The sequence below is a fragment of the Schistocerca gregaria genome, chromosome 3, assembly GCF_023897955.1.
Source record: "Schistocerca gregaria isolate iqSchGreg1 chromosome 3, iqSchGreg1.2, whole genome shotgun sequence".
Classification (NCBI taxonomy): domain Eukaryota; kingdom Metazoa; phylum Arthropoda; class Insecta; order Orthoptera; family Acrididae; genus Schistocerca; species Schistocerca gregaria.
Genome location: NC_064922.1, coordinates 641,509,968 through 641,531,634, shown reverse-complemented (window position 1 = coordinate 641,531,634; position 21,667 = coordinate 641,509,968). Strand labels below are relative to the sequence as shown.

General features: G+C 43.5%; 1 protein-coding gene across 1 annotated transcript in view; it reads right to left on the bottom strand.

The window, feature by feature from the left end:
• Positions 1 to 20,828, bottom strand: part of LOC126354718 (uncharacterized) — a 36,923-nt gene extending 16,095 nt beyond the window's left edge. Inside the window, exons 1-2 of the mRNA XM_050004568.1 lie at positions 20,609 to 20,828; positions 16,371 to 16,689 (exon numbers count right to left, since the gene is read on the bottom strand). Coding sequence (XP_049860525.1) covers positions 16,371 to 16,689; positions 20,609 to 20,722 — 433 coding nt within the window. The 5' untranslated portion in view covers positions 20,723 to 20,828. The remainder of the gene's footprint in view (positions 1 to 16,370; positions 16,690 to 20,608) is intronic.
• Positions 20,829 to 21,667: the final 839 nt, after the last annotated feature.

The following is a 21,667-nucleotide window of genomic DNA, read 5'->3' as shown; positions in this document are numbered from 1 at the left end:
TGAGAATTATGGAAAGGACAAAGTAAAAAAAATTGCAGCACAAACTAGGAGTTGTGCGTCATAAACGAAAGGTGGTAGGAGTGTTTCTACATCTGAAGGATTACTTGTATTCAAATTTGGCGCCAGTGGCATAAAAGTAGTGCTAGTAGCACCACTATGAGAATGCAAATCAGATTTGATTTAAATACACGCTGTAACGGTCCTAAGTGTTACATACCTTTGAGACTGGACGTGGTGCGTTGATGTTAATCTGGAATACGTTTCAGGTGATAAATACGCCATTATCAGCACCTCACTAGGTTTGTACGAGGTCGTATAATTCGGCTATTAGAAGCTGCAGGTTCCTTCTGTGATACTGCAGAGAGGTATGTTGTCTCTGTACATGTTTTCTGGCAGCGATGGTCACGAGAATGTAAGGTTGCAAAGGACGGGGCTCCGGACAGCCCCATGGCGCAACCGAGAACGAGGACAATCATGCTTGGTGTACGGCTCTGCCGCTTCGTACTGCATCTGCAGCAACTATTCGAGCACTATTGGGCACTGCAGTGACACAATGAACCGTTACAAGTCGGTTACTTCAACGATAGCTCCGAGCCAGACGCCTTGTTGCGTGCATTCCACTGACCCCACATGACCACCATTTGCGGCGGCAATGCTGTCAAGTAAGGACTCATTGGAGGCAGGGCGGATGTCTGTTTTCTAACGATTGCTGGATATGCCTCGTTGGCAGTGATAGCCGTGTGTTGGTTAGAAGAGGCCAGTTGAGCGCCTGAACCAACCTGTCCTAGACACACTGCACCTACACCTGGAGTTATGGTCTGGGGTGCTATTTCGTGTGACAGCAAGAGACTCACATGGTTATCCCAAACACCCTGACTATAAATTTGTACGTCAGTCTGGTAATACATTCGGCTGTGCTGTCACTCATGAACAGCATTCCGAAGGGAATTTTCCAAAAGGATAAAGCTCGCCACCAACGCCACCTACCGTTGCTGTATCTCTCCATGTTCTACAGAGTGCCGACAGTGTCAGATAGACCGTCAGTGAGAGAGCACATCTTGCTCCTGCTGCTAATAAGGCGAATACACAGTTCGTTTGTTACATACTTTTACAAGCTTCCATCAGGAGCGACTCATTTACTAGATTATTTTTGTAATTTTTTGCGTGCTCGACTGCTGACTAGGCACAAACTTTTATTTCAAAAACAATGTAGCGTACCGTACCATCCAATGCTAACGACTCTTAAATCGTAAAGGTTTTTGTTTGTTTTTATTGGTTGGATAGACCAACAGTGACAGAGCACCTCATGTTCCTGCTGCTAAGAAGGCGAGTAAACCGTTTGTTTGTTGTATATTTTTACGAGATTCCAGCAGGAGCGACTTATTTATTTATTTACAGATACCTGTGTAGTTACTAGATTAGTTTTGTAATTTCCTGCATTTTCGAGTGCCTACCAGGCCGAAGCTTTTATTCGATTCCCGGCGAGGTCAGGGATTTTCTCTGCCTCGTGATGGCAGGGTGTTGTGTGATGTCCTTACGTTAGTTAGGTTTAAGTAGTTCTAGGTTCTAGGGGACTGATGACAATAGATGTTAAGTCCCATAGTGCTCAAGCCATTTGAACCCAAGCTTTTATTTTAATAACAGTGTAGAGTACCGTACCACCGTTTCTATCGACCCTTATATCGACCATCGTATTGTACAGGCTTTTCTTTCTTTTGGTTAGTGTAGCTCAGTGCCGTTTAGACCGTTAGTGAGAGAGCACTTCGAATTCCTGCAGCTAATAAGATGAGTACACCATTCGTTTGTTGTATCTTTTTACGTGCTTCAAACTGGAGCGACTGCTCTAATGGATAGGAACTGACATTGCTGTGTACAGGATGGCACTGACGGCCCTTCGTTCACAGCTCCAGGCTGCACTGGCTTCCGTCACACAGCTTGAGGCTGCATTGTGTGTGTGGGGGGGGGGGGGGGGAGGTCGGGGAGGGGGGGGGGGGGATCCGAGAGACGAGTACGTCCCACATGTCAGTCGTTCCGTCCGCTGCAGTGGCCGCCCCGGATACTGCGTGCACTGAGGTTGAGCCCTCAGCTGTGCTCTAGTGGGAGATCATTTCAAAGTCTGCAGGCAGCGAAAAACTTTCCGAGGGCCGATCGTAGGGCGTTCCTGGTTTGTTTGATGAACAGGTTTCAGACGTTATCTGTGGCTGACGATGCCTCTGAGCCGTCTGCAGTCGTGCACCCTGTTCCTGAGGAATCATCTCGGCCCACAAGTCATTCCTGATGTAGAAAACTGCTTCTGGATGCGTTGAAGAGTATAGAGTGCAGCCAACTGCAGGTTGTGGCTCACGGCGGTACCAATGACGTATGTCGCTTTGGATCGAAGGAGATTCTCTCTGGTTTTGAGCGGCTAGCGGAAATGGTAAAGACTTCCAGTCTTGCTTGCGAGATTAAGATGGAGCTCACTACCTGCTGCATCGTCCATAGAACCAACTGTTGTCCTTTGGTGCAGAGCCCAGTACAGGGTCTGAATCAGAGGCTCAGGCGGTTCCGTGACAGTGTAGGTTGCAGATTCCTTGACTTTCCGGGTTCTGCTTAATAGGTCACTAGACCACTACACAGAGGAAGTGGATACACGGGTAGCGGGGGCTGTGTGGAAGGGACTGAGCGGTTTTTCTATTAGGTTATTGGGCCTCAGGGAACCAGATAAAGGGCGTCTGTCAAAAACGTAACAGGCAAAACACAGTAAGTTACTTGCAAAAACGATCAGTATTGTAGTTGTAAATTGTCGTAGCTGTGTTGGGTAAGAACCAGAGCTCCAATCCCTAATAGAAAGCACTGAAGCTCAAATAGTTATAGGTACAGTTAAGTAGAAATTTTTTCAAACTATCTAACAGTGTTCAAAAGAGGATAGATTAAATACAATTGGTCGTGGAGAATTTATTGCAGTCAGAAGTAGTTTCCCTTGTAGTGAAATTGAAGTAGATAATTCTTGCGATAGAGTATGGTTACAGGTTATACTTGACAATCGGAATAAACTACTAAGTGGGTCGTTTTACCGACCCCCAACTCAGAAGATATAGTTGCTGAAGAGTTCAAAGAAATCTTGAGTCTCATTTCAAACAGGTACCTCACTCATACAAATATAGTCGGTGATGTCTCTAATCTACCCTCGACATGTTGGAAAAATCATACGTTTAAAGCCGACGGCAGGCATAAAACGTCATCCGAAATTGTACTGAATGTTTTCTCAGAAAATTATTCTGAAAAATTAGTTCACGAGACACTCGAAGCGTAAATGGTTGCGAAAGCATACTTGACCTCTTAGTAACAAATAATCCTTTACAGATAGTGAGTATCGTGACGAATACAGGGATTAGCGACCATAAAGCAGTAGCTGCTAGGCTGAATACAGTAACCCCTGCAGCCATCAAAAAGAAACCCATTTTTGAGGGGTAGCCGCGTGTTCTTAAGGCTCCTTGTCACGCCCCGCTCGGCTCTCGCCGTCCTAGGTTCGAGTCCTCCCTCCGGCAAGGGTGTGTGTTGTCTTCAGCGTAAGTTAGTTTAAATTAAATTAAGTAGTGCGTAAGCTTAGGGAGCGATGACCTCAGCAGCTTTGTCCCATAAGATCTTACTACTATTTAAAAAATGTTGATAAAAATGTTCTTAACACCGTTTTAAGAAACATTCTGCACTTCTTCTAATATGATCATGTAAGTTTAGAAAGGTTTTCGAATGATTTCAAAGAGATAGTATCCACAGCAATTGAGAGATATATACCACATAAATTAGTAAGTGCTGGTACTGACCCCCCAAGGTGCAAAAAACGTGTCAGATCGATGTTGCAGAAGCAGCGAAAAAAACATGTTAAATTCTAAAGAAAGCAAAATCCCCAAGACTGGCAAAGTTTTGCAGAAGTTCGAAATATAGCGCGTACTTCAATGAGAGCTGCTTTCAGAAATTTCCACAACGAAACTCTGTCTCGAAATCTGGCAGAAAATCCTAAGAGATTCTGATCATACATAAAGCACACCAGTGGCAAGACTCAATCAATACCTTCACTGCGCTGTAACAACGGTGAAGTCACTGATGATAGTGCCACTGAAGCAGAGTTAATAATCCCGATTTTCCGAAACTCCTTCACAAAGAAGACGAAGTAAATATTCCTGAATTCCAATAAAGAACAACTGCCAAGATGAGAAACATAAAAATAGATATACTCAGTGCCGCAAAGCAGCTTAAATCATTTACTAAAAGCAAGATTCCGTCACGGTCCTCTCAGAGTATGCTGATATAATAGCTCTATATTTATCAATTATATATAACTGTTCGCTCACAGGAAGATCCGTACCTGTTGTTGTTGTTATGGTCTTCAGTCCTGAGACTGGTTTGATGCAGCTCTCCATGCTACTCTATCCTGAGCAAGCTTCTACATCTCCCAGTACCTACTGCAACCTACATCCTTCTTAATCTGTTTAGTGTATTCATCTCTTAGTCTCCCTCTACGATTTTTACCCTCCACGCTGCCCTCCAATACTAAATTCGTGATCCGTTGATGCCTCAGAACATGTCCTACCAACCGATCCCTTCTTCTGGTCAAGTTGTGCCACAAACTTCTCTTCTCCCCAATCCTACTCAATACTTCCTCATTAGTTATGTGATCTACCCATCTGATCTTCAGCATTCTACTGTAGCACCACATTTCGAAAGCTTCTATTCTCTTCTTGTCCAAACTATTTGTCGTCCATGTTTCACTTCTATACATGGCTACACTCCATAAAAATACTTTCAGAAATGACTTCCTCACACTTAAATCAATACTCAATGTTAACTAATTTCTCTTCTTCAGAAACGCTTTCCTTGTCATTACCAGTCTACATTTTATATCCTCTCTACCTCGACCATCATCAGTTATTTTGGTCCCCAAATAGAAAAACTCCTTTACTACTTTAAGTGTCTCAATTCCTAATCTAATTCCCTCAACATCACCCCACTTTATTCGACTACATTCCATTATCCTCGTTTTGCTTTTGTTGATGATCATCTTATATCCTCCTTTCAAGACACTGTCCATTCCATGCAACTGCTCTTCAAAGTCCTTTGCTGTCTCTGACAGAATTACAATGTCAACGGTGAACCTCAAAGTTTTTATTTCTTCTCCATGGACTTCAATACCTACTTTGAAATTTTCTTTTGTTTCCTTTATTGCTTGCTTTATTGCTTGCTCCTCCCTTCCCAACCACTGCCTCCCTTTCATGCCCCTCGACTCTTATAACTGCCATCTGGTTTCTGTACAAATTGTAAATAGCTTTTCGCTCCCTGTATTTTACCCCTGCCACCTTCAGAATTTGAAAGAGAGTATTCCAGTCAACATTGTCAAAACTTTCTCTAAGTCTACAAATGCTAGTAACGTAGGTTTGCCTTTCCTTAATCTTTCTTGTAAGATAAGTCGTAAGTTCAGTATTGCCTCACGTGTTCCAGTATTTCTACGGAATCCAAACTGATCTTCCCCGAGGTCGGCTTCTACAAGTTTTTCCATTCGTCTGTAAAGAATTCGCGTTAGTATTTTGCAGCTGTGGCTTATTAAACTGATTGTTCGGTAATTTTCACATCTGTCAACAACTGATTTCTTTGGGACTGAAATTATTATATTACTCTTGAAATCTGAGGGTATTTCGCCTGTTTCATACATCTTGCTCACCAGATGGTAGAGTTTTGTCAGGACTGGCTCTCCCAAGGCCGTCAGTAGTTCTAATGGAAAGTTGTCTACTCCGGGGCCTTGTTTCTACTCAGGTCTTTCAGTGCTCTGTCAAATTCTTCACGGAGTATATCTCCCATTTCACCTTCATCTACATCCTCTTCCATTTCCATAATATTGTCCTCAAGTACATCGCCCTTGTATAGACCCTCTATATACTCCTTCCACCTTTCTGCTTTCCCTTCTTTGCTTAGAACTGGGTTTTCATCTGAGCTCTCGATGTTCATACAAGTGGTTCTCTTTTCTCCAAAGGTCTCTTTAATTTTCCTGTAGGCAGTATCTATCTTACCCCTAGTGAGATAAGCCTCTACATCCTTACATTTGTCCTCTAGCCATCCCTGCTTAGCCATTTTGCATTTCCTGTCGATCTCATATTTGAGACGTTTGTATTCCTTTTTGCTTGCTTCATTTACTTAATTTTTATATTTTCTCCTTTCATTAGTTAAATTCAATATTTCTTCTGTTACCCAAGGATTTCTACTATCCCTCGTCTTTTTACCTACTTCATCTTCTGCTGCCTTCACTACTTCATCCCTCAAAGCTATCCATTCTTCTCCTACTATATTTCTTTCCCCCATTCCTGTCAATTTTTCCCTTATGCTCTCCCTGAAACTCTGTACAACCTCTGGTTTAGTCAATGCATCCAGGTCCCATCTCCTTAAATTTTCATCTTTTTGCAGTTTTTAATCTACAGAACATAACCAATCGATTGTGGTCATTGTCCACATCAACCCCTGGAATGTCCTACAATTTAAAACCTGGTTCCTAAATCTCTGTCTTACCATTATATAATCTATCTGATACCTTTTAGTATCTCCAGGGTTCTTCCATGTATACAACCTTCTTTCATGATTCTTGAACCAAGTGTTAGCTTTGATCAAGTTGTGCTCTGTGCTAAGTTCTACCAGACGGCTCCCTCTTTCATTTCTTAGCCCCAATCCATATTCACCTACTACGTTTCCTTCTCTCTTTTTTCCTACACTCGAATTGCAGTCACCCATGAATATTAAATTTTCGTCTCCCTTCACTATCTGATTCATTTCTTTTATTTCATCATACATTTCTTCAATTTCTTCGTCATCTGCAGAGGTATTTGGCATATAAACTTGTACTACCGTAGTAGGTGTGGGCTTCGTATCTATCTTGGCCACAATAATGCGCTCACTATGCTGTTTTTAGTAGCTTACCCGCATTCCTATTTTCCTATTTATTCTATATCTACATCTACATTCATACTCCGCAAGCCACCTGACGGTGTGTGACGGAGGGTACCCTGAGTACCTCTGTCGGTTCTGCCTTCTATTCCAGTCTCGTATTGTTCGTGGAAAGAAGAATTGTCGGTATGCTGCTGTGTGGGCTCTAATCTCTCTGATTTTATCCTCATTCTCTTCGCGAGATATACGTAGGAGGGAGCAATATACTGCTTGACTCTTCGGTGAAGGTATGCTCTCGAAACTTTAACAAAAGCCCGTACCGATCTACTGAGCGTCTCTCCTGCAGAGTCTTCCACAGGAGTTTATCTATCATCTCCGTAACACTTTCGTGATTACTAAATGATCCTGTAACGAAGCGCGTTGCTCTCCGTTGGATCTTCTCTATCTCTTCTATCAATCCTATCTGGTACGGATCCCACACTATTGAGCAGTATTCAAGCAGTTTTTGGATTGCATTTCCTTAGGATTCTTCCAATGAATCTCAGTGTGGCATGTGCTTTACCGACAATCAACTTTATATGATCATTCCATTTTAAATCACTCCTAATGCGTACTCCGAGATAATTTATGGAATTAATTGCTTCCAGTTGCTTACCTGCTATTTTGTAGCTAAATGATAAGGGATCTATCTTTCTATGTATTCGCAGCACATTACACTTGTCTACATTGAGATTCAATTGCCATTCCCTGCACCATGCATCAATTCGCTGCAGATCCTCCTGCATTTCAGTACAATTTTACATTGTTGCAACCTCTCGATACACCACAACATCATCTGCAAAAAGCCTCAGTGAACTTCCGATATCATCCACCAGGTCATTTATGTATATTGTGAATACCAACGGTCCCATGACATTCCCCTGCCGCACACCTGAAATAACTCTTACTTCGGAAAACTTCTCTCCATTGAGAATGACATGCTGTGTTCTGTTTTCTAGGAACTCCTCAATCCAATCACACAATTGGTCTGATAGTCCGTATGCTCTTACTTTCTTCACTAAACGACTGTGGGGAACTGTGTCAAACGCCTTGCGGAAGTCAAGAAACATGGCATCTACCTGTGAACCCGTGTCTGTGGCCCTCTGAGTCTCGTGGACGAAAAGCGCGAGCTGGGTTTCACACGACCGTCTTTTTCGAAACCCATGCTGATTCCTACAGAGTAGTTTTCTAGTCTCCAGAAAAGTCATTATACTCGAACATAATACGTGTTCCAAAATTCTACAACTGATCGACGTTAGAGATATAGGTCTATAATTCTGCACATCTGTTCGACGTCCCTTCTTGAAAACGGGGATGACCTGTGCCCTTTTCCAATCCTTTGGAACGCTTCGCTCTTCTAGAGACCTACGGTACACCGCTGCAAGAAGTGGGGCAAGTTCCTTCGCGTACTCTGTGTAAAATCTAATCGGTATCCCATCAGGTCCAGCGGCCTTTCCTCTTTTGAGCTATTTTAAGTGTTTCTCTACCCCTCTGTCGTCTATTTCGATATCTACCATTTTGTCATCTGTGCGACAATCTAGGGAAGGAACTAAAGTGCAGTCTTCCTCTATGAAACAGCTTTGGAAGAAGACATTTAGTATTTCGGCCTTTAGTCTGTCATCCTCTGTTTCAGTACCATTTTGGTCACAGAGTGTCTGGAAATTTTGTTTTGATCCACCTACAGCTTTGACATAGGACCAAAATTTCTTACGATTTTCTGCCAAGTCAGTACATAGAACTTTACTTTCGAATTCATTGAATGCCTCTCACATAGCCCTCATCACACTAGATTTCGCTTCGCGTAATTTTTATTTGTCTGCAAGGCTTTGGCTATGTTTATGTTTGCTGTGTAGTTCCCTTTGCTTCCGCAGCAGTTTTCTAACTCGGTTGTTGTACCACGGTGGCTCTTTTCCATCTCTTACGATCTTGCTTGGCACATACTCATCTAACGCATGCTGTGCGATGGTTTTGAACTTTGTCCACTGATCCTCAACACTATCTGTACTTGAGACAAAACTTTTGTGTTGAGCCATCAAGTACTCTGGAATCTGCTTTTTGTCACTTTTGCTAAACAGAAAAATCTTCCTACCTTTTTTAATATTTCTATTTACGGCCGAAATTATAGATGCAGTAACCGCTTTATGATCGCTTATTCCCTGTTCTGCATTAACTGATTCAAATAGTTCGGGTCAGTTTGTCACCAGAAGGTCTAATATGTTATCGTCAGGAGTCGGTTCTCTGTTTAATTGCTCAAGGTAGTTTTCAGATAAAGCACTTAAAAAAATTTCATTGGATTCTTTTTCCCTGCCACCCGTTATGAACGTTTGAGTCTCCCAGTCTATATTCGGCAAATTAACATCTCCACCCAGAACTATAACATGGTTATAGTTCTGTCCAGCATTACCCCTATTTGATTTTGTGTTTATAACCCTGTATTCGCCTGACCACAAGTCTTGTTCGTCCTGCCACCGAACTTCACTAATTCCCACTATATCTAACTTTAACATATCAATTTCCCTTTTTAAATTTTCTAGCCTACCTGCCCGATTAAGGGATCTGACATTCCACGCTCCGATCCGTAGAACGCCAGTTTTCTTTCTCCTGATAACGACATCCTCTTGAGTAGTCCCCGCCCGGAGATCCGAATGGGGGACTATTTTACCTCCGGAATATTTTACCCAAGAGGACGCCATCATCATTTAATCACACAGTAAAGCTGCATGCCCTCGGGAAAAATGACGGCCGTAGTTTCCCCTTGCTATCGGTCGTTCGCAGTACCAGCACAGCAGGGCCAGATCAGTCAATCATCCAGACTGTTGCCCTTGCAACTACTAAAAAGGCTGCTGCCCTCTTCAGGAACCACACGTTTGTGTATCCTCTCAACAGATACCCCTCCGTTGTGGTTGTACCTACGGTACGGCTGTCTGTATCGCTGAGGCACGCAAGCCTCCCCACCAACGGCAAGATCCGTACCTAAAAGACTGGAAAATTGCTCAAGTCACACCAACACCCAAAAACAGAAGTAGGAGTAATCCGTTGAATTAAAGGCCCATATCACTAACTTCGATTTGCAGTAGGGGTTTGGAACATATACTGTATTCAAACATTATGAAGTACGTCGAAGAAAACGTTTTATTGTCACGTAATCAGCACGGATTCAGAAAATACCTTTCTTGCGAAACACAACTAGCCCTTTATACTCATCAAGTAAAGAGTGTTGTAGACAGGGGTGTCAGACTGGTTCCATATTTTTATACTTCCAGAAGGCTTTCGGCACCGCTCCTCAGAAGATCTTCTAACCAAACTGGGTGCCTATGGAATACGGTCTCAGTTGTGCGACTGGTTTCTTGATTTCGTGTCAGAAAGGTCACAGTTCGTAGTAATAGACGGAAAGTCGTCTAATAAAACCGAAATAATATCTGGCGTTCCCCTAGTAAATGGTATAGGCCCTCTATTGTTTCTGATCCATATTAACTACATAGGAGACAATCTCAGTAGCCGTCTTAGATTGCAGATGATGTTGTCATTTACCGTTTTGTAAAGTCATCAGATGTCAAAAACGAATTGCAAAATGATTTAGATAAGATATCTGTAGTAACAGTTGACCCTGATTTAAGAAAAGTGTGAAGTTATTCACATGGGTACTAAAAGAAATCCGCTAAATTTCGAGTACGCGATAAGTCACAGAAATCTGAAGGCTGTAAATTCAACTAAGTACTTAGGAATTACAATTACAAATAATCTGAATTGCAACGATCACATAGATAATACTGTGGGTAGAGCCAACCAAAGTTTGCGATTCACTGGCAGAACACTTAGAAGGTGCAACAGGTCTAACTAAAGAGACTGCTTACACCACGCTTGTCTCCCCTGTTCTGGAGTATTACTGTGCGGTGTGGGATCCGCGTCAGATAGGACTGACGGAAAACATCGAAAAAGTACAAAGAAGGGCATCTCGTTTTGTATTACCGGAAAGTAAGGGAGATAGTGTCACAGACATGATACGTGAATTTGAGTGGCTATTATTAAAACAAAGGCGTTTTTCGTTGCGATGGGTTCTTATGAAATTTCGATTACTTGTTTCCTCCTCTGCGAAAACATTCTGTTGGCTTGAAGGTGGTTCATTGAACCCTCTGCTAGGCACTTTATTGTGAATAGCAGAGTAATCAAATAGATGTAGATGTTGCCTTGGCCTACTTGAACATGAGCTCTGTCTGCAATCGAACACATACGTGACATCATTGGGCGACGACTACAGCGCCACCGACACACAACCCGTATTAACCACCCCTATACTGACCAACAAAGTGCAACAGACATCCAGACTTGTACACCACAAGGCAAGCACGTTTTCGTATTTTCGGTCAACATTCTGGCTGTTACATACGTTATTAATGTGCCAGCAGTGGCTTATCTCGCGCTTACATTGACCCGTGTTCTTGCAATATTAATCAATTAAATAAGTTACTGAAACAAATATATTTCCGGAAATTCATTACTCTACATTACTTATTTTTTGGGGCTGCAAATTTTTTTCGTCAGCGTATCATGAACTCTGGTACTCAGGTAACGCTAACACAATAGGTGGGAAAAACTGTTTAAAAAAAAAACAGATGCAGCAGCGAGGTAACTGTACCCTTTGAATAAAGGAACTGAAAGTAAATTTGTGGCTGGTTGCTGTGCCAACACCATCAAGATGATAAGAACTGCGTCAAGACATAAGGGAATAACCTCAACGGCACTACACCTATATCTACATGGATACTATGCAAATCAAATTTAAGTGCCTGCCAGAGGTTTAATCGAACCACCTTCACAATAATTCTCTATTAGTCCAGTCTCGTACAGCGTGCGGAAAAAAACGAACAGATATATCTTAGCGCGCAACCACTGATTCCCTTATTCTTTTATAGTGATCGGTTCTCCCTACGTAGGTCGGCATCAACAGCATATTTTCGCTTCCGGAGGAGGAAATTGATGACTGAAATTTCTTGAGAAGATTTCCCAGCAACGAAAAACGCCTTTGTTTTAATGATGTCCATCCGAAATCCGCTATCATTTCAGTGACTCTCTCTCTCTCTCCTATTTCGCGATAATGCAAAACGTACGGCCCTTCTTTGAACTTCTTCGATGTACTCCGTCAATCTGTTAAGGATTCTAGAAGAGGATGGACGAGCCGAATGTAGGCAGTCTCTTTAGTAGATTTACATTTTCTAAGTGGCCTGCCAATTAAACGCAGTCTTTGGTTAGCCTTCCCCACAACACCTTTTATGTGTTCCTTCCAATTTAATTTTTTCGAAATTGTAATTCCTAGGTATTTACGGCCTTTAGTTTTGACCGAAGTTTAAAGGATTCCTTCTAGTACTCGTGTGGATGACCTCACACTTTTCGTTGTTTAGAGTCCATTGTCAACTTTTTCACCATACAGATATCGTTTCTAAATCTTTTTGCAGTTCATTTTGATCTTCTGATGACTTTACTACCCGATAAACGACAGTATCTTGTGTAAACAACCTAAGACAGCTGTTCAGATAGATAATATAGATAAGGAACAGCAATGACCCTATAACAGTATCTTGGGGAGCGCCAGAAATCCCTTCTGTTTTACTCGATGACATTCCGTCAGTTACTACGAACTGTGACTTCCCTGACAGGAAGTCGCGAATCCAGTCACATAACTGCGTCGATATTCCATACGCACGCAATTTCACCACAAGCTGCTTGTGTGGTAGGGTATCAAAAGCCTTCTGGAAAACTAGAAATACGGAATCAACTTGAAAGCCTTTGTCAATAGCTTTCAACGCTTTGTGTATGTAAAGTGCTAGTTGTGTTTCACAAGAACGATGTTTTCCAAATCCGTGTTGACTGTGAGTCAATAGACCGTTTCCTTCGAGGTAATTCATAATGTTCGAATACAACAAATGTTCCAAAATCCAGCTGCATATCAACGTTAATGATATGGGCCTGTAATATAGCGGATTACTACTATTACCTTTTTCGAATATTTGTGTGACCGGTGCAACTACCCATTCATTGGATACGGATCTTTCATCGAGCGAAAGGTGATATATGATTGTTAAGTATGGAGCTACTGTTTCAGCATACTGTAATCGGGACCTAACTATATACAGTCTGGAACAGAAGGCTTGCTTTTGATACGTTTTTTAAGTTGCTTCACTACTCCGAGGATATCGCTTTCGTCGCGTCTGGACGTCTCGTGGCAAGTACTCGATACTGCATATCCCTTTGCCTGACTCCGAGCTTACTGGGATTTGGAGTTTTTGGGTGAGAAGAACTGCAGCTCATTAATGGCTGGATCAGAAACAGCCCTTTCTGCTTCTTGGAGTTGGGTATGGCAATGTATTTAGCTTGTTTGCCAGAATGTGGTATGCACATAGAAAAATTCTTTTATTTACATTACCTTAAAAAACATATGGTGTTATGTAACTTCGTACATGTACACACCATTGGTGGATAGGTAAATGATCGGGGTGACAATTCTCTGTCAGTGGTAGAATTCTCAGAATGCCGGCCGGGGTGGCCGATAGGTTCTATGCGCTACATTCTAGAACCGCGCGACCGCTACGGTCGCAGGTTCGAATCCTGCCTCGGGCATGGTTGTGTGTTTGATGTCCTTAGGTTAGTTAGGTTCAAGTATTTCTAAGTTCTAGGGGACTGATGACCTCAGAAGTTAAGTCCCATGGTGCTCAGAGCCATTTGCTCAGCAAGGTGCATTAGTGATGGTTTTAGCAGGCCTGATAGCGTACACAGAGTCACATTTTGTATGGTCACTGTGAAGGACATGGATCTGCCGCTTGTTCATGTGAGCCAGCGTTAACAGCAATTGGCAGCGTTTAAAAGTGGCCTTATTGTCGTCTCCCTTTGGCTGGTAGGTTGTGTCCTGCAACAGCCATTCGAAGTGGCAGTAGCATGAAGCTGGGTTACAAGGGAACGTGAGAGCAGGCATTCTCATCATCAGGGTTCCGCTCGACGTCGTCTGACCACCACAACGGAGGATCGCCATATTATGCTCCAAGCACACTGTAAACCCATCACAGCTGCGCATAACGTTCGAGTACTGATAATAAAACTCTTGTAACATTCTGTGTCTCCTACACCATTGGTCGGTGGCTAGCAGCTACCGGATTAGCCGGATTAGGGAATTGGGAATTACTGTCCCATGTGTAAGCTGCCATTAACACCACAGCTAAATTTGGAGTGGTGCTGTGAGGAGGGGTGTGATCATGGACTGCTGATGAGTGATGGTGCAATGTGTTCAGCGATGAATCGCTGTTCTGCAACACCAGGTCAGAGAGCATGGTGGAGATCTGGGGAGAAGTCCCATTCTTCCAATGGTTTGTAGAGCTACAACGATGTTATTACTAGCGTCATGGTGTGGGGTGCCATCGCGTATGACTTCACGTCACGGCTGATGGCGATTGAGGCATCTCTGACGGCATAGCCGTACGTCGCGGACATCTTGCGTTCTCATGTTTTTCATCTCAAGCATCACTGCCATGGTGGCAATTTTCAACAAGACAGTGCTCATCCATACACGGAACGTGTCTCTATAAACTGTCTGCATGATGTTAAAGTACTGTCATGGGGAGCTAGATTCCCCGATCTGTCTCCCACAGAAGTTGTGTGGGATGTCAAATGTCAATTCTGTCTCAATGCCAGTATACAGAATATCAAGCACCACTTACAACAGTTGTGGGCCAGCTTGCCTCAGGAGAGGATTCATTGGCTTTATGAGACCCTTCCCAACAGAAGCAGTGGATGCATCGAGGCCACAGGACGTGCAACGTCTTGCTGATACATTGACTCATCCCACCACATTCTCTGTAAATTTGACTCGAGTTTGTAATCGATAAAGTACCACCACATACGTTCTCAATCCATGAAGTTTCATTTCGTTTATTCCTTCCCTTGTTTGCGTTGGACATTTTTTGAAAGGCTGTGTTCGTATGGAAAGCCTTAACACAGTTGTAACACCGGTTCCTGTCAGATTACAGAAGCTAAGCGCTTTCGGGCTTGGCTAGCATTTCAGTGGGTCTGCGTCCAGGTTTACCGAGTGCTGATGGCAAGTAGAGTGCACTCAGCCCTTGTGAGAGCAATTGAGGAATTACTTGTTCCGCACCGGTCACGAAAATTGACAACGGCCCAGAGAGTGTTGTGCTGACCACATGCCCCTCCATATCCGCGTCCGGTGACGCCTACAGCATGAGGATGACATAGTCTGTACCGTTGGGCTTGTTCTGACGGAGTTTCTTTTTTGTGTGTATATGGGACAAAAGACCTCTGAAGCTTTCTTTGATTACTTCGTTAAGTACCAATAATAGATATTACTTCCTAATTTTTTCCATTTCGAAATCCCTGTGCCCCACTCCCAGCTTACTGGGTATTTTTCGAATCCAATGAGATTCTGTAATAACTTGTCCTGCTCTCTTCAGGATATAATTAAATATGTAAAAAAGTGTACTTGACCTGCAGAAACTGAAAGTGAAACATCAGTCAATAAACGTCATTACCTTGCAACTAAATAATAAACAGAGCACCAGCGAACAGTTTAGATAATACGATTCCTTCGTAACAGAAGTGATTAATTGACATCTCTCCCCCCCAATCTGTTTAATTACGTAAACTTAATGTGAGTGTTGTATATCTGAGTGAGTATATGCGTCTGTTGTGAATTTTGTTCTGCCGCTGAATTAGAAACTAGCGGAAGGTTCAAATGGTTCAAATGCCTCTGAGCACTATGGGACTTAACTTCTGAGGTCATCAGTCCCCTAGAACTTAGAACCACTTAAACTTAACTAACCTAAGATCATCACACACATACATGCCCGAGGCAAGATTCGAACCTGCGACCGTAGTGGTCGCGCGGTTCCAGACTGTAGCGCCACACTGGCCGCCAAACTAGCGGAAGGACGACAAGAACAAAGAGTAAACAATGTAGTAGTTATAATTCGTGATATTTTCTATTACTTTACAAGGGGAATCTCATTGTCCGCTCCGAAGCTAATAGTGTCTTTATTTTGGAACTAGACTTTTCAGCTACTTTTTATTGTATTTACTTATCTTCCGCTCTTGCCTCTAGAAACCGTGTCGCAGCCCCATTTTCAATCGGTCATTCCTACCATCAGCAAGTCTGTCAGACTGAATCCGAGGCTCGTAGATACCGAACACGATTGGCTTTAGGTGGATTAGATTGGAGACAGTCTAAGAGCTCCAAAAAAATCCTTGAGATGCCAGATGCCGTATATAGCGTCCCCTAGAGTCAAGAGGAAAACCAGAAGGAATGCCTGGAAATATTTCGTTACATAGTAACAAGAGCAGGAGGCGGTGACAAATTTTCAGTGTGTCCCAGTTGGAGTGCAGGCCAACAGCAGAGCGTTGTGAGGGATTCGGCTGGTGGCGCTCACCTTTGTACGTGCGACCGTCGGGCAGCCGGACCCTGAGAGCTCGAGAGCGCAAGAAGCGCAGCACGGCGCCCCCGGCCAGCTCCCTGAGGCGCTGCAGCCGGTCCCGGCCGGTCGCCCCCGCGCGCGCCTCCTCCAGCAGGGCGCGCGCCCCGCGGCTCTGCCTTTCGCCGCCGCCTGCCGCGGCGTCCTCAGGCAGGCGCACCAGCGACACACCGCCCAGCCGCGCAGACACGTTGGAGGCGGCGGCGCGATCCGCCAGCAGCGCCACCCGCGCCCACAGGCACTCCTCAAGCCCGGGCAGCGACGCGCACACGTCCCCCTGCGACCAGGTAGCGTGGCTACTTGCGACAATCCCACACATGTAATGAAGGGGGGTAGGACGTCAAACGGGCCGACTTGGAGCAGGAGATACACCACAGGACATTTTATTTTCTGCTGTCTATACTTTTACAACTAAATTCATAAAAAAATTTCAACATGACCAGAAAGGATTCAGGATTCACACTCATGGCAGTGGAAGTTCAAACACACAACAAAATAATTTTTTTAGATATGTAATTTCATCATTTTTTTCACTTACTGTTGGCTGCATTTGTTGCTATAGGTACATTTTTCTTCACAAGTACGAGAGATTCTTTGATGAATTTTGCACAGCATACAAACCATACTTACAGGTGTATGAAACTCTGGACACTGGACGTATGATAGAAAGAGCAATTCATGATTATCCCACGCACCTTGACCACATAGTTCCAAGTCAGTCAGGTGATTCGACCCGTTATGTTACCAAACATAACCAGTTCCCACGCACCCTGACCACCGAGTTGCAAGTCCATCAGCTTATTCGACCTGTTATATTAGCAAACATAAACAGTTTTCCAGGGGATGTTTTCCAACTCGACAACGCTGGACCACGTTCCGCTTTTGTATCCCAAAGTGCTCTACAGAGTGTCAATATGTCTTGTTGGTCTGCTCGATTACCAACCAGATCAGTCTCCAATCGGGGACGTCAGTGGACGCAAACTCCAGCGTCATCTACGACCGGTATCAACTGTCTCTATATTGACTGACCGACTGCGACAGGGATTGAACTCCAACATTCAAAATGACATCCGCACCTGTACGACACAATGCACCACATTCTGGTGGTTACATCGGTTATTAATGTAACAGCATTTCACATTTCCAATGGCTTTCTAGTGCTTACATTAACTTGTGAACTTGCAAGGCAATCACTTAAAAATCCACATTAACTAAAGGTGTTGGGATCTTTTTTTCTATTAGCGAATTTTGAACTACTGCATAAGCACGTAACTTATCCACATTAATTAACTCCAAGGATTCCTTTTCTGAAGCTAAGCAAATGTTACTAAATGCAGAAGTCAGATTTTACGACTTTGACTACAACAGCTTCGAATATCAGCACTTTCTTGCGCAACTTGGACGTTAATGGAGATAAATTATGTTTGTAATGATAACTACCTATCGTATTTAAGTGGACTGTTAAGGTCGTCTCACATTTATTGAGTCCTGAATTTGATTCCCACTCGTGACAACAATACAGTACACTGTGTGATGCACGTTTTTGACCGAGATGATGGACAGGGCACAGAAAGCACCGACAGATGAATGTATGTAGACTTAACATGATGAAAGTGTAACATCAAACCAAAGACTGCGTTTTATTGGCAGGACACTTAGAAAATGTAATAGAACTGCTAAGGAGACTGCCTACACTACGCTTGTCCGTCCTCTTTTAGAATAGTGCTGCGCGGTGTGGGATTATTACCACATAGGACTGACGGAGTACATCGAAAAAGTTCAGAGAAAAGCAGCACGTTTTGTATTATCGTGGAATATGGGAGAGAGCGTCACAGAAAAGATACAGGATTTGAGCAGGAGATCATTAAAAGAGAGGCGTTTTCCGTTGCGACGGAATCTTCTCACGAAACTCCAATCACCAACTTTCTCTTCCGAATGCAAAAATATTTTGTTTGACATCTACCTACATAGGAGGGAACGATCACCACGATAAAATAAGGGAAATTAGAGCTCGTACGGAAAGATACAGGTGTTCATTCTTTCCACGCGCTATACGATATTGGACTAATAGAGAATTGTGAAGGTGGTTCGATGAACCCTCTGCCGGGCACTTACTTACATGTGATTTTCAGAGTATCCATGTAGCTGTAGATGTAGATGTTCGACTGCAATGTAAAATATGAAATAGGTTCGTAGTCTTTCAAGAATACCCTTGTTAGAGGTAATCTTGGTAATAACTGTTGACCTTTGAAGTGCGAGTAGTTTATCCTAGTACCTCTGCAGATGTAGATATCCACTTACAGTCTGTATAGCTGACATTAAGAAACGAACAGCTTTTTGAAAATATACAGTCCGATCAAAAGTATCCAGACATTCTTATGTAAAGAGCGGAATTGACTGCTAGGCGTGACGAGAGGCGTGTAAAAGGAGGCGGGGAGTTCTGTGTTGTCGGTAGACAAGCAGTAACAGAAGAATGGTCAATCTGGAAGGCTTAAAGCCATTGAACGTGGATTAGTCGTTGAATGTCACCTGAGTAACAAATCCACTGTAGGCGCTTCAACCCTCCTAAAGCTGGAAAATTGGACTGTTCGTGGTGTGTCTGTGAAGTGGAGATGCGAAGGAACAGCCATAATTAAAGCGAGACCAGGCTGAGCTAGTGTGCTGACGAACGGAAACCGTTGACCACTGAGGAGTGTGGTTGTCAAAAATCGCACCTAAACATCAGAGGGAATGGTTGCAGAGAGACATAAAAAAATGGGGTACAATAATCGAGGAGCTACTGTTAAGCGACACGCTACTGTTGTCAGTGTTAAACGACGATTGATGTGGTATCAAGAGCAACACCTCGGGACAGTGGATGACTGGAAACGAGTAATTTGGAGTGACGAATCACGCAGTATCATGTTCCAATCCGACTGAAGGGTTTGGGTTTGATAAACGCTTCCAGAACATTCGCTGCCATGATGAACAGTGACGATAGTGAAGTACAAAGGAGGTGGTGTTTCGGTATGGCCGTGTTTTCCATGATTAAGTTATGTCCCCATATCGGGCTTAAAAATACGGTAAATGTCGACGAATATGAACACATTTTCAGCATTGTGTACAGACAAGTAACATTCCGAAGTCGATGATGGTTTGTATGAGCAACACAACTTACCCTGTCATAAAACAGCAGCTGAGGGACAAGAAGAATAATATCACTGGAATGGACTGATCTATCCATAGTCCCGACCTGAAACCAAGGTAACACATTTGGGATGGTAAGAACGGCGACTTCGCCCTAAACTCCAGCCTCTAACATCATTATCTTTTCTGGTTTCGGCTATTGAGGCGTCACTGGCTGCCCTTCCTTACACACGAGACTAGTAGTGTCCCTAGCAGAGTTCTAGCCATAATAAAGTCGAAGGATGGACACATCCATGTCCACTGTTAGGTCTCCCGTTATTTCTTATCGGACAGTGCACACACGCTGTTTCATATGCACGCCAAATTAACTATCACTGTACTACTAGTTTGGTACTTCGTGTAGATTGAGCGTGCTTGTTACCCAGTATACTACACATCAGACAAATTCTGGGCTTGGATCACTTTGTCCCATCAGATACGTAAACCACAATCAGGCTAAACACGGAAACACACCGAATGTAGACGGGTGAGGTGCGCGTTCTTCTGCCTCGTCTCAGGACAATATATGACGATGCATCGTAAATTTTATGAGGCCAAATAATTTTTTCATTGCAAACAGGTGACAGCCCCATAGCAGTAATACGCAACATCACGAACAATAAGGTTTTTAGGAACAGAAATAATTAATTGCATCACATAAACCAGCGGTGTCTTCACCTTGACTTCATCAACTGTCGGCTTTCAATAATGAAGATTGAATGAAAGTGTGGGACTAATAAAAGCTTCGGGCTGAACTGTGGTTTACGAAAGGAAAATTCCGCATCGGAGGAACGAGAAACTGTAATTAGTGGCTCCAATGCGACAGTGAAAATCTTTTAGATGTTCACAATAAAAGCAGTGGAAGATATATAATTACAGGATATTTACCAAAAAGTATATAATCACAGTTTCAAGATTTTTTAAACTGGCAATGTAAACACAGAGTGTAAATAACAGAACGCAGTTTATAAGTGGGATAACAAAAACAAACTATTGGTTATGTAAGTGTATTAATTAGTGAAAGAACTGACCTGTGAGTCGGTGAAATTATTGCCATCACCATTACTGAAACTCAGAGCACTTCCGGGGAGTTCTGTCAGGAGAGCCATAACGAGAAGACTTAGATGAACAAAGCAGAGCTTCATGTCACGCACTCGCAGTTCTGTGTGGAGCTGCTAAAGACCAATTTGAGACCAGCAGAGCGGAGCAGAGGTTGAGCAGGCGGCCGGCAGGAAGTACTGAGTGGCGGCAGAGGAAACACACCGAGTTGTGGGCGTCAGCCCGGCGCCTCCTCCAGCTTTATACGGCGCCCGGCATCTGGAGCGTGCAGCGTGCAGCGTGCAGCGCGCAGTGTGCCGCGTGCTGGTCGCGAGGGACGCCCGACGCACGCGTCCCAGCCTCGCGTGTTGCGCCGCTAATTAATTGATCCAGTCGAAAACAGTGTCCGGCGATAAGCCCAGTTCCAGCTTCCGATTTGACTGCGGCAGGTCCTGCCGCGATGTGGTACACCAACCATTTCGCTTTGCAGAAATTACAGTCGTGGTATCCGCATAGGTTTAGGAGGAGGAGATTAGTTTTTAACGTCCCGTCCACATTGAGGTCATTACAGACGGATCACAACTACCACTAGGGAAGGCTGTGGGAGGAAAGCGGTCGTCTCCTTTCGAAGGAACCATCCCGTCATTTTACTTAAACGTTTTAGTGAAATCACAGAAAACCTAAATCTGGATGGCCGGACTCGAGTTTGAACCGTCGTCCTCCCGAATGCCAGTCCAGTGTGCTAACCATTGCGCCACGTCACTCGCTCGTACGGGTTTAATTTTCACTTCGAAAGAGTCAAGCTTCAGACGGCTCATCCTCATGTGAACTATCAAAAAAAATTGTTTGAAAGTTATTATTAATGGCGAAAGCCACGCAACAACTTCCGTTATTTTGGAATCAGAAAATGTTCAGCTATATTAAGCTTGAACCTAAGAGTGAGTAGGACAATTAATTATCTGCAAACGCCACAACAGTCTCTCAATGCAAATATTTTTTCTATATTCAGTTACCGGTATCGATCCTTTTCGACATCTCCAAATTGATCCGCA